This window comes from Malania oleifera, chromosome 11 (genome assembly GCF_029873635.1).
Source record: "Malania oleifera isolate guangnan ecotype guangnan chromosome 11, ASM2987363v1, whole genome shotgun sequence".
NCBI classification, from domain to species: Eukaryota; Viridiplantae; Streptophyta; class Magnoliopsida; order Santalales; family Ximeniaceae; genus Malania; species Malania oleifera.
Genome location: NC_080427.1, coordinates 13681776 through 13698111, shown reverse-complemented (window position 1 = coordinate 13698111; position 16336 = coordinate 13681776). Strand labels below are relative to the sequence as shown.

General features: G+C 38.8%; 1 protein-coding gene across 1 annotated transcript in view; it reads left to right on the top strand.

Annotated features, from left to right (window-relative positions):
• The first annotated feature begins 15255 nt into the window (after positions 1-15255).
• LOC131167275 (uncharacterized) overlaps positions 15256-16336 on the top strand; it is a 34390-nt gene continuing 33309 nt past the window's right edge. Inside the window, exons 1-2 of the mRNA XM_058126014.1 lie at positions 15256-15561; positions 15780-15949. Coding sequence (XP_057981997.1) covers positions 15410-15561; positions 15780-15949 — 322 coding nt within the window. The 5' untranslated portion in view covers positions 15256-15409. The remainder of the gene's footprint in view (positions 15562-15779; positions 15950-16336) is intronic.

The window sequence follows — 16336 nt, the reverse complement described above, 5'->3', positions numbered from 1 at the left end:
GAAATTGATGAATGATCAATCTCTTCCAATTAATAACATTCGTAATATCTCACTCCAATCCGTCTCTGTCGCCTTAAATTCTCCACCAAAACTCCCATTCTTTTCTCAAAAAGTTGACCTTGAAAACCAAATTATTCACTCAAATAGTTGCAAACTGGTGCTCATCATCATCATCATCGTCATCTACAACTACTACATATTCTTTCCTTATGTATCTATTGGACTCACAACATATCAGTATGAAGTATTGGCAGTGGTGGGGGTTACTGTTTCTTTAAGGAAGCATTTTAATTCCCTAAATATTTTCCTCTTCTATGTAAGCTTATTTCTAAACTAGTTTGTTAATTTCGTTGATTACACATTATGGCCATTTAAAGATGGGTATTGAAGTAAAAAACTTAGACTTTCTCTTCTAACAAGAGAAAGCAAAAATTGTATTCAAGTTTTTGTTTTTTTTGTATTTTTTTTTTTTACCATATCTACTTCTCTCAAGCATAATACCAAACATCTTTCATGCATCATGGTTTTATATTTTGGTTGTTAAACATCCAACTAAATATTAACATCCATGCTATAAATCTAATAGTATTAAAGCAAAAATTAGGAACAAAATAAACATAATAATAGATTAATTGAGAATTTGAGTGTGAAAATAAATTTGGGGGATTGAATGGGGTTTGGTTGGCTAACCTAGGGATTGTATTTGATAAGCAAAAGTCTCCTTGATCCTAATTTTCCTTAAAGTGGTTGCTTAAAAATTACTAGGAAAACAAACAATGGAGGTAAGTGATGAGATAACTGTGAGAAGCATGGATTGATTGAGTGTTTTTATATAAATAAATGGGAATAATGGTCACACCTTTGTGTTTCCATTTTTGTTGCACTTGCGGGAATGAAATAGGAATAAAGGTCACACCTTTAGGTTTCCATCACCGTTGCACTTGTGGGTAGGGGTGAGCAAACGGTCGATTCGGCCAAATTTAGTTAATTAACTAAAAACATAATGGAATTTTTGTATTTCTTGAATTCTAAATTATGTACATCCTAATCTTACAATATATAATACAATCAAATATTCTAAACAAGGAAACAATCTCCCTACAGAATAATATACAATCTTCTACATTTACCCACTTTCCTAATTTACACCATATTCTCACGGATACTTGGGATTTCAACACTCCCCCTCAAGTTGGATCATAGATATTAATCATCTCCAACTTGCTAATGAAATCATCGAAGTTCTATCGTGCTAACCCTTTAGTAAAGATATCTACAGTTTATTCCTTAGTAGGTACGTAAGTCATACATATGGTTTCTTCTTCAACCTTCTCTTTAATAAAATGTCGGTCCACTTCCACATGTTTAGTTCTATCATGTTAAACTAGATTGAAAGAGATACTGATGGATGCTTTGTTGTCAGAATAGAGTTTGATAGGAAATTTCATCGGAATCTGTAGCTCTTCTAAGAGTTTCTGTAACCACAGTCCTTCACATATTCCTTGTGCAACTGCCCTGAATTCAGCTTCAACACTACTTCAAGCCACTATATTCTATTTTTTGCTTCTCTAAGTTACCAAATTTCTCTATACGAAGGTGCAATATCCGGTGGTAGACCTTCTATCTTCCACTGATCCTACCCAATCTGCATTTGTAAAAATTTCTACTTCCTTGCTTTCACATTTCTCGAAGAAGAGTCCTTTACCCAGAGAGCCCTTAAGGTACCTAAGGATCTTATAGACAGCATCTAGGTGAGCCTTTTTTGGTGAATGCATGTGTTGGCTTACCACACTTACAGCAAATGCAATATCGGGTCTGGAATATGATAGGTAGATTAGCTTACCAACCAATCTCTGATACCTCTCCTTTTCAACTAGTATTCCATAGTCTTCGACCCTCTTTACTGTTTCGTTTCACTTGGTTTGCATCCAAGCATGTCAGTTTCGGTTAGGAGATCAGTGATATACTTTCGTTGAGAGATACTGATACCTTTTTTTGATCTAAAAACTTCCATTCCCACGAAATACCGCATTTGTCCCAAGTTTTAACTTCAAACTCAATAGCTAGGACTTTCTTTAATCTTTCCATCTCTACTGTATCATCCCTAGTTAGGATTATATCATCAACATACACTATCAGAATTGTTCTCTTACCACTTTCAGACTGTTGGAAGAACATAGTGTGATCTGATTTCCCTTTTCGATATCCTTGGTTCTTTATTACTTTTGAAAATATGTTGAACCATGCTCTGAGAGATTACTTGAGTCCATACAAGGACTTCTTGAGTTTACATATTTTGTTTTCTTCACCTTTCGTACTGAAACCTAGTAGTACTGTCATGTAGACTTCTTTTTCTAACACGCCAATTAGAAATGCATTCTTAATGTCGAGTTGTTGTAGTAACCAATATGTTGACCCTATGGGTCATACCCTGTTTTGATTATGACAAATATTCAGGTATTTAATATCTACCGAGTTAATGTGTGGGTTTATCTTAGCGGTATCATATGATGGCACTCGGAGACTTAGAGGAAAATGAAGACCCTAAAGACCCTAGTTGTAATTTAATTGTTGTAATTTCTATTCGGGTCTGTAATATTTAATTAATAAAAGGTCTGTAATAATCTGCATATCATACATGTAGAACTACAAAGCTCAAAGACCATAGAATGACTCTAGGTCCCTACACATCTCTTGAAAATCAAATGACCATAGAAAGACCTTAGGGAACACCCTTCGGTCGACTGACATCAAATTTTTTCGGTGCCTTCAAAAGGACCTAGAAATGACCCTAGGACACTGACTATTGCACATGTATGTACTAGACTTTTGAATAGGGCGATTGTTGCATGAAATAGAACCGAAATGCACAAAATGTGCACCTTTGGTTGACCGACCTATGCAATTCATTCTGCCCCCGATCGACCGAACCTGATCTGGGTCAATCAGTTGACCACATCCCGATCGACCGAACTCGTGTAGTTCAAATAACCCCAGTCGACCGAACCTTCCTGAAGTCAACAGTTTGACTTCCTGATCGATCGAGAGAATTTTGTATTGCACCAACCTAGTTAATTGAGTTCCCACGTGTGGGAATCCAATAGTCTGGTCGACCGACCAGTTTAGTTCTTTCTAGTCCTGGTCAATCGAACCTCGGATATACAGAAAAATCACCTTGGACATACATGTCCGGTCGACCGAGAGGATAGTTCATTTTTAGCCCGGTCGACTGAACCTCAAGAACTTTGGTCGACCGGTGCTCTCGGGTTGCCCCTTATTTTTTTTACTGCGGTTAACTTTTTTAATGGGGTTAATTTTTGTAAACTTGTTTAAAACTTTTTAATTATTCCCATTGGGTCCCCAACAGTCAAAAATTCCTCCTTGCCTATATATTCCCATTCATTTATCATAATTAGCAGGAGATTAGCAAACTTGATTAGGCCAATATTCTCTCAACATCCAAAATCCTTTATTAGCCAAATAATACTTTCAAACACTCACATACTCCTCATTTTTTATTTCTCCAAGCATTGTGAGTATTTTCAAAGGCTATTATGCTTGATCTCTGTAGCTAGAACTCTCATTTACAATATTTTTTGATTGATTTTTTGTGAGAGTTTAGCATTAAAGTTCTTCCACCAATTTTATTTGATAAATCTAGTGTGGAAAGACTTTGAGGGTTGTGGTTATTGCATTGTCATTGCAAGATAACTAAACCTAGTTTTTGCTATGCAAAAATCCTTTTCAAAAAGCTTGTTTTCAAACAACTCCATTATGCTTTGTATATAGAAATATCCTACTGAGTTTGTTTGATTTAACTTTCTTAGCATATTTGAAACCCTGATCTGATTTTGAGTTATTTACTTAAGTGTGTTTCAAATCTTGCTTAGATATACACTCTAGATTTGGACTGAAAATCTATACGTGGTTGAGTGTTTAGCACCCAATAGAGCACTGAGCATATTTACATATCATTCGTGCTTGCAATATTGATTGAGCTATATTGGTGCACACATCTGCTTGTCTAGAAGCGTATTTCTATGTACACATTTTATACACATTTGTTGTATTCTAGGCGCGGGCCTGAAGAGGGAGACTAGCCCTGTGGAATAGTCTCAGATTGGCTTAGACCCGGTTAGGAAAGCTAGGTGCGTCATCCTGTTAAGGCGTGTCGGTTGAGGTCAACCCCTTGAATTGACCTGGTTTGTATAAGTGCCGCTCCACCCGTTTAAGTGAGCATTATAGTGGTAATCCTTGTGTTGGTGTAGCCAAGGCGGGTATGTAGGCAATTTGGCCAAACCTCGATAACTTTTTGCGTGTACTATTTACTTTTCTGCACTTTACATTTACTGCACACGTATGTTTATTTGTTGATTGCGTAGACTGACCCTAAGCCGTATTACACTGTTCATAAAATCGATTGACCTAGGCAATAATTTTTAAATATCCAATTCTCCCACCCCCCCCCCTCTCTTGGGACTGCACCAAAGCTAACACAATCTAAGTTAGCTGCCAAGGACAAGAGGACCCGAACCGTATTCAAGTTTGCCACTGGTGTAAATGTCTCCGTGTAGTCAATGTCATAAGTCTGTGTAAATCCTTTTGCAATGAGTTTGGATTTATATCTTTCAACTGTCCCATGAGCTTTATATTTCACTATGAAGACTCATTTACAACCAACTGGCTTCTTCCCTCTTAGAAAATTCATAACATCCCAAGTTCCATTTTTCTCCAAGGCCCACATTTCCTCCATGACAGCCTCCCTCCATTTAGGAATTTCCAGGGCTTCCTGAATATTCTTTGTAATTTTCATCCTGTCAAGGTTAGAGGTAAAAGTATGATATCCTATAGACAAGCTTTTATAAGACATGTATTTAGACTAGAGATATTAAGTACATGACCTGGTTTGTTTTCTAACTACAATGAGTAAATTGATTTCATCAGGTACATGCTTATTTAGAAGGGAGCTTATGACCATCTATTACCAAAAACGAGTTCACATACTAGGTCCATATGACAAGCGATACAAGCCTGAAGGCATACTATAATAACTACTCACATCCGAGTTCTTGAAGACACTCACAAAAAGTAACTAAACTAGTCTCCACCCCTAGATCCTACTAAACTCGATCTCTGGGATTCCCTGAAAAGATATGTTGTACAATGGGGTGAGACACCTCTCAGTAAGGAAGATTAAGTTAATAACAATGTGTGGCAGCAGGCTTTTCAGTGTATACTCGAATCAGTTCAGTATTACACAACATATCCATCCTGGTATTTCCATCACTCTAAAACTCACATTCACATGCCACACAATTTTCTATATTTAAAACATAGCCTAGGCAACCACGGAAAATACTAAATAAATGGTTTGTAGGATCAAATCGAACTTTCCATCGTTCATTTCTACTCAAAATATCATATCGTATATCCTAAGTTTAAAAACAAACTTTTTGAACGGTTGGTTTTCAGAAGAACAACTGAAAACATAAACATACTCACACCATAAACATTTCCACCAATCAAAAACGATAAAACACTACATTAAACATAATCCCCTTACTTGATTTCGAAATAGAAACCGAAACGCTCGAAAACCAAATCCCGACCTTTATCACCAAAATGAAAATCTAATCCGCTAGAACTATAGATCATAGCTCCCTGATCCTCGTAGTATCTTTTGATCGTCGAAACGGGCGACGAACGACGAAGAACTGTATAAAGAGAGAGTGAACTCACCGGTTCTAAAGAGAGAGAGAGAGAGAGAGAGAGGGAGCTTTTGGGATTTCTTAGCCGTTAAGCAATGAAAAGTGATATTTATAGGCCTTTTGACTCTGCCAAACTCATCGATGAATTGGTCCCTCGTCGACGAACCATAGAAGGTTGTTCATCACCGAACCTCCTCCCTTGTCAACAAACCCAAGCATAATATTTTTCTTGTCGATCGAGATCTTTTAGTCAACGAGACTTTGAATTTTGGTGACGAAGCACTAAAGTGCATTCATCAACGAGAACATTACGAAGCCTGAAAAATCCTATTTTTATACTTTTCTTTTTTTTTACGGGTTTGGGTCTCTACAGATCTTCACTCCATTTCTCCCCCTGAAGAGGGGGCTTTGGGAAGTAAGGAGTGGTTTCAAAGAAAGTGACATCAAGGCTAACATACAATTTTTTCGTGACAGGATCATAACATTTGTAGCCTTTCTGAGTAGAAGAGTAACAAATAAAAATGCACTTAATGGCATGAGATTCCAATTTATCCCGATTATAAGCATGAACATGAACAAATACAGTACATTTAAAGATTTTCAGAGAAAGATTGGAGTGGAGCCAAGTGTTAGGAAACCATTCCTAAAGTTTTTGGAAAGGAGTTGCAAAATAAAGGACTCGACTAGGCATTTGATTAATGAGATGTGTAGCTGTTAAAATGGCATCGCCCTAAAAACATTTTTTCATGTTTGTAGTGAACATTAATGCCCGAGCTACTTCAAGAATATGCCTATTTTTACGTTCAGCAGCCCCATTTTGTTGAGGGGTATCCACACAAGAACTTTGATGAACAATTCCATTTTCTTGAAGATAATGTCCCAAGATATATTTGAAATATTTCGTACCATTATCAATACGTAGAATTTGAATTTGAGTTTGGAATTGTGTTTGAATTGTGGAGTGGAAACTAGCGAAAATGGAACAAACTTTAGTTTTATCTTTCAACAAGTAAACCCAACAAATACGAGTATGATCATCAATAAAAGTAACAAACCATCTCGTGTGATTGCGATTAAGAGAACGTGAGGGCCCTTGTAAATCACTGTGAATCATAGTAAAGGGTCTGGATGGTTTGTTTGTGCATTTAGGAAAGGAATTACGCTAATGTTTTGCAAGTTCACAAAACTCACACTGAAATTCATAAGACGTTTGATTTGAAAAAATGGAAGGAAATAAACATCTTAGATATTGAAATTTTGGATGACCCATCCTAGAATGCCATAACAAAATTTCATTATCACTAGAAATAGATGTTGAATCACAAATAGCAATTTTACATTGTTCATTCACATTAGCCTCTTCAGAGTAGTAGAGTCCCTCATACTCCTTAGCACTGCCAATCGTCTTCCCTGATGATAGGTCTTGAAAAACACAATGAGAAGGAAGAAATTTAGCAGAGCAATTGGAGTTTTTAGTCAACTGGCTAATGGATAGTAAGTTGCAGGATAAATTAGGAACATAAAGAACAAACTCTAGTGTGATGGAGTCAGAGAGTCGGATTTTCCATTTGCTCGCAACAGACGAGAGTGACCCATATGCAATTTTAACTTTAAAATTTCTAACACATGGTGAATAGGATGAAAAAAAGATGATAGACATCGGTCATGTGGTCAAAAGTGCCAGACTCAATAATCCAAGTAGTTTTGGATTTATAGGTTATTTTCAAAGCTTGCAAAAAATTACCACTTTGGGCTAAAAAATCCGGAGAAGTATTTGAAGAAGAAGCTCCGTAATAACAAGGTCTGGTCCACCTTAACATATTCTTATCAATCCCAATCTCTCTGTCAAAGTCTTGCTCCAGTCTTTCCTTTCTTCTTCTTCCTCCTATCGGCCACGCAATGAATTTCTTCCCCTTCTCATCCTACTTACGCTCCATCGTCGCCGTTGAACATGAACGAGACGCGCATGCGACGCTGACTGGTCAGAGAAATCACTCCCTGGTCTTTTTGAGCACATCAGTTCGATTGGTTCATGAATAGAGATGTCTCTATGAGGTTCGAGGGGTATTTGATCCATGCGATGGTTGATGCTCCTACTGGGTCCGCTGGCCTAATAGCCGAATGGAGTAGTCGGCACCGACGCAGCCATCGACTTGTCCTCCCTAACTTTGGGAAGATCTGTCATGCTAAGCACGGAGAGCATGTCAGTTGTCTCTTTGTTGATTTTAATCTTGTTGATCTAGATGGCAGAGATGTCGGGTACGAAGTCCATGCGCCTCTTGCACTCTTCCTCTTGTAGCTTTAGAGAAATACCTTGAACGGGACCTTTCTGGATCCGCTTAATAAAATGGGTGGAGAAGCTAGTGATCTTGTTGCGAAGGTGCTTGGATGGCGTAGACATAGGAGATATGGCCTTCACCCTTGACTCATCGTCAAGCAATGTAGTTAGGATGCCAAATTTCTTCGCCTGCGGGATCCAGCGATGACATTGGCAGTGCACCTGATTAATGCCTATGTTGCCAGTCCAAAAGATGTCGTCTATGTCAAGCTTGTCACGACTGCCACCATCAACTACGATTTTGGTTAGGATAGAGAGCAAACGTCGAGGAATTAATCGGACGATGGAGTTGTGCTGTTGACGCCACCGTCTGCCATTACTAACTAAGGTTTAGAAACCCTAGCTCTGATACCATGAAAATAGAATGAAATTTCTGTATTTCTTGAATTCTGAATTATGTACATCCTAATCTTACAATATATAATACAATCAAATATTCTAAACAAGGGAAAAAATGTTGGGTAGTATGGTTTGTTAGAGAGAGACTCTCTCCCTTCTCTCTAGGAAGGTGCAAACCATGGGAGTGAGAGTGGTGATTGTTCATGATTCTTGAAATATGGAGGTGATTTAGAGGATTTGGTGGGATCTTGGGGTTGATTGGAGCTGGATCGAACTTGTTGTTGTCTTCTAGCTTCGATTTTGAGCCTTAGGAGTGTTTCCTGCCCATGTAGAATTTGAAAATGAGTCATGCAGAATGTTCAAAGGTCAATGACCTTGTGAATGGAGACTTTAATCCAAATCAAGAGCAGATGGGGTAGAGCAGAATGCTTGATGATGCTCTGATCTTCATCGAACAGAAGAGGGGGGGGGATAAGGAGATCTGGAGGTCAAGGGAGGAACAAGAAATTTTGGCAGAATATAAAAGGCTACGAAAAGTGGAAAAGTTGAAAATGTTGCAGGCTGAAGCTAATTGCTCACCTGTGGCTCTCATGGATGTAATACAGAAGCACCTTGGCCTCACTGCATGTGGGTCGGGTGGATCAGAAGGGAATGATGCTAGGGCAAACCTGAGTATGTTGACCCCGATGGTGCTCAGTGAGAAGATTATGGAGGCCTTGGGGCTGGTACAGGAAGAAAATAGCCAAACCAACAAGGATAAAGCTGAGATAATTACTGAAAAAAGGAGACATTGGAGAGATGAAGAGCAACAGGGACTTGATATATCGATTCGAGAGAAATCCCCAGTTGGTGAACCTGTGAAGGAGGTCCAAAAGGAAAGAATGATAACTAGAAACAACAGGATGGTACCTTGGTCAGAACTCTTTGCTAACAATAGGAACCCTGAATCTTGTAGCCCCATCCCTGCCTTCCCCTCGGATGGTCTGGGTGCCGGATTGAAGATCTCTGATCTGTCAAGGCCTGAAGATTCATACATGAAATGCTTAGTGGGTTATTTTGCTGGCAAGTTCCCAGGGGTTGCTGCACTAAGTGCTATTGTGAACTCATGGATAGCCAAGGTCACATATATCAGACATGTGGATGACTAGATTGTTTTTAAGTTCTAGAATAAGGAGAAAATGGAAAGGGTTATACAAAAGGCACCCTACGGTATCAAAGGCAGAACCCTCTTCATCAAGAAAATGCCAAAGAACTTTCAATTTGGGCTAGAGCACAGAACTGTTATGCCTGTGTGGGTTCAATTGAGAAATTTACCAGTGGAAATGTGGACTCCCCTTGCATTTTGGAGGATTTGCTTTAAAGTGGGGAGACCCTTATGTGCAGACAAACTGACAATGATGCAAGCCAGGGTGTCATTCGCCAGGGTGCTAGTGGAGTTGGATGTTGCCAAAGAGGTTAAGAATTCAGTTAAAATTATTCTCCCAGATGATGGTGAGCTGTGCCAGGAAATTGTGTATGAAAATCTTCCCAAATTCTGTACATCTTGTAAGTATGTTGGTCACTCAGTGAACATGTGTGGGAGTAAAAAAGTAAAAAGGGAAAATGGAAGCAGATGGATGAATGTGGCAAAAGGTAATAATCTAGGAACTCAAGTAGAAATACCAGTGGATGTGGAGAAAGCTGAGAGGACAGATAATGGGTTGGTGGGGAAAAGGATGGTGGGTAAGATGAGGCATGATGCTGCTACCTGCAGTAGGGATGAGTGCTCTTCCATGGGGGATCCTCAATTTAAATCTGCTGAGGATGTGGGGATTGGTCCAGATTGTGATCGAGGGGGTTTGGTGAATGATCTATTCCCATAAGCAATTTTTGGAAATGAATTGTCTGTGTAGAGGCCTGTTAGTAAGGGAGAGGAGAGAAATTGGTTGGAAGATGGGTGCTCAATCAGTACAGCTGAGCCTGTTACTGAAATCCAGTAGGAGACAATGGTGTCTCCTGTGGGTTTAGGCTCTACTGGTTTGCAGGATGTTTGCTAGGATCTTGTGATCTCATCAATTCAGTTTGACGGTAAAGGGGTCGAGGATCACCAGATGGAGGTTGTTTGTGCTCTCCAAGCAAAGGGAGAACAGAAAGGAAAAGTGGATTTAAAGAAGAATAGTCAAACAGGAAAAGATATAAATGAAGACTTCACTGTGATCAAGAACCAGAAAGCTAAGAAGAAGGGGGGTGTTCCTAATCAACCAACTAGGAAAGAAGGGCCAGGCCCTCATCCTTCACAATGAAGATAGCAGCATGGAATATCAGGGGCTTGAATAGGCCCCTAAAACAAAATGGGATTGCCAATCTCATTAAGAATAATAGACTAGATGTAATGGCCATCCTAGAGACTATGCTCACTGTAGAGAAAATGGAAGATATAAAGAAAAGGAAAGTTAATTCCTGGGAACAGGTAAATAACTTTGAGACTCACAGTGCTGGAAGGATTGCTATATTGTGGAACCCACATAAGGCATAGATTCAGGTGTTTAAAATGAACCCACAGGCTATTCACTACACAGTCAAATGTAAGGTGACCTCGAAGGAGTTTAGGGTGAGTTTTATTTATGGGTTCAACTCTCTGGTTTCCAGGAGAGACCTTTGGAGGGATTTAAGCTTGGTTAGTAGTATGCACTCATGTCCCTGGCTGTTAATGGGTGATTTTAATAGTGTCCTCAGTGTGGAGGAAAAGAGAAATGGTGTCCCCCCTTCAGAATACGAGATGAAAGACTTTAGAGAGTGTTGCAGTGAGGTTGGGTTATCTGACCTTAACTCTTCTAGAAGTTTGCTCACCTGATCCAACGACAGAGTCTGGTGTAAATTAGATTGGGTAATGGTGAACCAGGAATGGCTAATGGAAGGCTGGCATACTCAGGTGCATTTCCACTTCCCTGGTGTTCTGTCTGACCATTCAGTGGGCATGATCTCATTGCTTGCAGGGCTGGAGCAGGGTAGAGTCCCCTTCAAGTTTTATAATATGTGGACTATCCATGAGGACTTTCAGAAGATAGTTGAGGAGGTATGGATGGGTCAGTTTGATGGATGTTCTCAGTTCTGTCTGGCAAGAAAACTTCAATCACTTAAGAAACCCTGAAGGCTTTGAATAACTTGCATTTCTCTTATATTACTTCTAGAGCTGAAAGAGCAAGTAATGAGCTCTTAGAGTTACAAGAGAAATTGCATGACTCCCCCAATTGCCCTAAGCTGCAAAGGTTGTTGGGGGATAAGAGGAAGGAAGCAGTTAGGTTAGAAGAGGCCAACAGATTATTTATGGAACAGGTGGCTAAATACAAGTATCTGAAGGGTTGTGATAAAGGGTCTGCTTTCTTTCATGCTATCCTGAAAAGGAATAGAATAAGGAACCATATTTCTGCTATAACTAAATAGAATGGGGAGACTACTGAATCATATGATCAAGTGGCAGAGAAGTTCCTTAGTTACTACTAATAGTTACTAGGGAATGCTCAAAACTGGATGCACAGGTGGTGGCTAATGGCCTTGTTCTTAGTGATGAAAGGTGTAAGATCATGACCGTTCCTGTCTCTGATCAGGAGATTAGGGATGCCCTCTTTAGCATTGGGGATGGTAAATCTCCTAGCCCTAATGGCTATTCAGCTGGTTTCTTCAAGTAGGCTTGGTCCATAGTAGGGATGGATGTCACCAATGCTGTAAAAGAATTTTTTAACAGTGGTAGATTATTGAAGAAATTTAATCATACCATTATTGCCCTGGTTCCTAAAGCTTCCCATGCCAACTCAGTCAGTGATTATAGACCCATTTCATGCTGCAATGTAATATACAAGATTATTTCTAAGATCTTGGTAGCCACAATCAAGCCTTGCCTAGTGGACCTTATTAACCTTGCTCAAGTTGCCTTTATTCAGGGGAGAAGTATGGTGGAAAATATTTATCTAGTGAAGGAGTTAATTAAGGGATATGCTAGAAGGAGAATTTCTCCTAGGTGCCTCTTGAAAATAGATCTAAGGAAAGCTTATGACACAGTGAATTGGACTTTTCTCTCTGATTTACTGGTGCACCTGAAGTTCCCCCCTATGATGGTCAGATGGATTATGGAGTGTGTCTCTTCCACCTCCTTCTCCATTTCCCTTAATGGGAGATTCTATGGGTTCCTTAAAGGTAGGAATGGCCTTCGATAGGGTGATCCCATCTCTCCTCTTTTATTTGTTCTATGCATGGAGTATCTGTCAAGGCTTCTGAAATCATTGGAAGGGAAACTTTTATTTAAATACCACCTGAGATGTGAAAAATAGGGAATAACACACTTGATATTTGTTGAAGATCTCTTGTTATTTTCCAAGGGTGACTGTGTGTCTGTTAAGTATTTAATGGATTGCTTGGAAAACTTCTCTAGGTGCTCGGGACTTGCAACTAACTCCCTGAAATCAAGTCTATTCCAAGTTGGGAATAAGGATCAGGAACTGGGGAAAATTCTGAATTTAACTGGTATGTGTTTGGGTGAATTCCCAATTCGTTACTTGGGTGTCCCTCTGCTTTCTTCCAGGTTGACTTCTGTGCATTACAGTCCCTTGGTCAATCGTATTTCTGACTTGTTGAAGGTTTGGCCAAGGAATACCCTCTCATATGTAGGGAAATTAGAGATTATTAACTCAATCATTCAAAGGATGGAATGCTTTTGGCTTGCCATCGTCCCCATTCCCTTGAATGTGCTCAATCAAATTGTGAAGCTATGTAGAGTCTTCTTGTGGAATGGAAGAAGGAAACCACCGGTAGCTTGGCAGGATATCTGTTCTCCCTAAGGATGAAGGTGGACTTGGGGTTGTTGATTTGAAATCCTGGAATAAGGCCTTATTGACTAGAGGCCTTTGGAACATACATGCCAAGAAAGACACCTTATGTGCTAAGTGGATTCACCATTACTATTTAAGAAATTGCAGCATTTGGGAGGTTACAACAAAGAAGGAGTACTCTAACCTGTTCAAGAAACTGCTAGAGATCCGAGATCAGCTGGTGGAGAAATATGGAGGTGTGGAAAGGGCTTCTATGCTGCTGGAAAAGTGGGATTGCTGCTCCCATAGAGGCTATGATTTCTGGAGAGAAAAGAAACATAAAATTCCCTGGGTTAGGGAAGTATGGTTCAATGGAACCCAGCCAAAACAAGCCTTCTGCCTCTGGTTGGCAGTGAAGGGAAGACTCCCTACATGTGATAAGCTGGTGGGGGTCGAAACTGATATGGAATGTACCTTCTGTAAAGCAAAAACTGAAACTATGGATCATCTTTTTTTCAAATGCAACTTTTCAAATGAGGTTTGGAAGATCATTAAAGAATGGTTGGGCTTAAAGAGGGGTATGACAACCATAAAGGCTGCTGTGAAATGGATGCATAAGGAGGCTAAAGGGAACAACATTATATCTGCAGGGAAGAAAATTGGCTTGGTTGTAACCGTGTATTTTATATGACATTTTAGAAACAAATTCAGATTTGAAGGGCAAGCTATCTCTCCCCTTGAGTTTGTTAAAGTCATTCAAAGACACACTTACATGACCGTATTTAACAAATTTGATATGTATGTGGTTAGCTAGTTCCAAGTATTTCACCCTAAGTTAGTTATGTATGAATTGGTCTGAATGACCCCTAGGGATCCTAGGCTTTGATGTAATTTTGATATAACTCACGTATGGCTTATGATGTATCCTGGGTATGCCCGGGTCTCCGGATGTAATTTTAGTATGATTGGAACCTTTGTTCCTGGGAAGTTGATGTAGCTTTTGTATGTTTGGAACCTTTGGTTCCTTGGTTTTGCCTGGGCATGCCTAGAGTAGTTGTTCATACTTACTTTGATCAATATACATTTACCTTTTGATAAAAAAAAAAAAAAAATTCTAAACAAGGAAACAATCTCCCTACAGAATAATATACAATCTTCTACGTTTACCCATTTTCTTAATTTATACCATATTCCCACGGATACTCGGGATTTAAACATTAACCGAATTAACCAAAATTTTGGGTTAATGAGAACTGTTAACCGAACCGACTGAATAGAGGGGCCTCACCGAACTGAACCCGACCGAATTTGATTGAATTAATTTAAAATTAATTAATAAAAGCATAATATAATTGTAGATTTTTACCAAATACTAATTAACATATTAACAAATTAACATGTACTAATTAATATATTACCAAATTAACATGTACTAATTAACATATTAACAAATTAACATATAATAATTAACATATTAACAAATTAACATATACTAATTAACATATTAACAAATTAACATATACTAATTTATATTAAACTTTTAATTAATTATTAAATCGGTTATTTCGGTTATCCGAATTAACATTCCTCTTAACCAAACCGATTAACCGTTTAACTAAACTTTGTAAAATCATAATCGAACCGACCGATCCTGTGTTCTTAACCGAACCGAACTTATCAATTTTGATCGGTTAATTCGGCTTTCCCCGAATTATACTCACCCCTACTTGTGGGAATGAAAAATAACATGTAATGGGGAAGCTGTGCAATAAGAATAGGAACAACCAAAATAATGAAACAATGAAAGATCAAAAGAATCAAAAGATCAAACAATGAATAAGATTATAATGGACATTGCATTATTGCACTAGTTTGGGCAGTCCAAACAATTATAGGTTGGGACATGGAAGATATTTCTTTTTAGTTGTACAACATAATAAGGGTAAATTTGGTATTAAATTTTTTGCCACTTTGGGGCACTACTAAATTTCCCCCTTTAACCTTTATAAGCATAAAAATTAAATTAATTTTCTAAACTAATTTTAAATTTACATTATTAATATTTTGAATTTAAATATTATTATGTAGTTTCAAGAATACTGTGGACTATAAGTAATCCAGATAAAAAGAAAGAAAGAAAGAGAAAAGGCCGCCGGTTAGGCCATCTCCGAATAGGGCTGGGGACGACTTCATAGTTCTTTGAAGTCACACAGCTTCCGAGCAGGGGGAGAGAAAGAGCAATGGACAGAGACTGGGGATCGAAGCCAGGGAGCGGAGGCGCCGCCTCGGCTCAGAATGAGGCCATTGATCGGAGAGAGCGCCTCCGAAGGCTCGCCCTAGAAACCATTGATCTCGCCAAAGATCCCTATTTCATGCGTAATCACCTCGGAAGGTTCTCTCTCTCTCTCTCTCTCCGTGTCTGGAAGCATGTATTTCAAGGGTTTAGCATGGGGGTGGAATTCAACCAAACCCCATACAGTTCGTATTGTGTTTTACCTAAACCCACACTAAGATACCTTGTTCCCTAATGCAGTGTTGGGAATCATTTTCAGGTTGGATTTGATTTATTGGTTTGATGTTATTGTGTTTTCCTTTTTTCGGGGTTTACAGCTACGAGTGTAAGCTCTGCTTGACATTGCACAACAATGAGGGGAATTACTTGGCGCACACACAAGGAAAGCGGCACCAGACCAATTTGGCAAAGAGAGCCGCTCGTGAGGCCAAAGAGGCCCCTGCCCAGCCTCAGCCCCACAAGCGCAAAGTCGCCCTCCGCAAGACTGGTTATTTACTATCTTATTTGTTATTTATCTTGGATGTATTTTTTGGCATGTATAACCCAATGTCATGTTTCAATTATGCTGCTGTATTTATGATTTATAACCTCCTAAGCATAATGTTATGCTAAGAATCATTTTGTCAAACATGTGGTGGGCTGGATTGTGTGTTCACAAGAACTATTATTTAAGCAAAGTTGATGATATTTAATAAATAAATAATTAGACAAATAATCATGTCATGCTGAGTTGATGCAGTAGTTAGAATATAGATCTACCTCTAATGTGCTGTGCATTATTTTGATAGCAAAAAAAATAATTATATTAATGGGAAAAAAATTTACAAGAGGGAGAATGAGAAATCTCCAAAAGATAATCTGGAACAAACCAGAA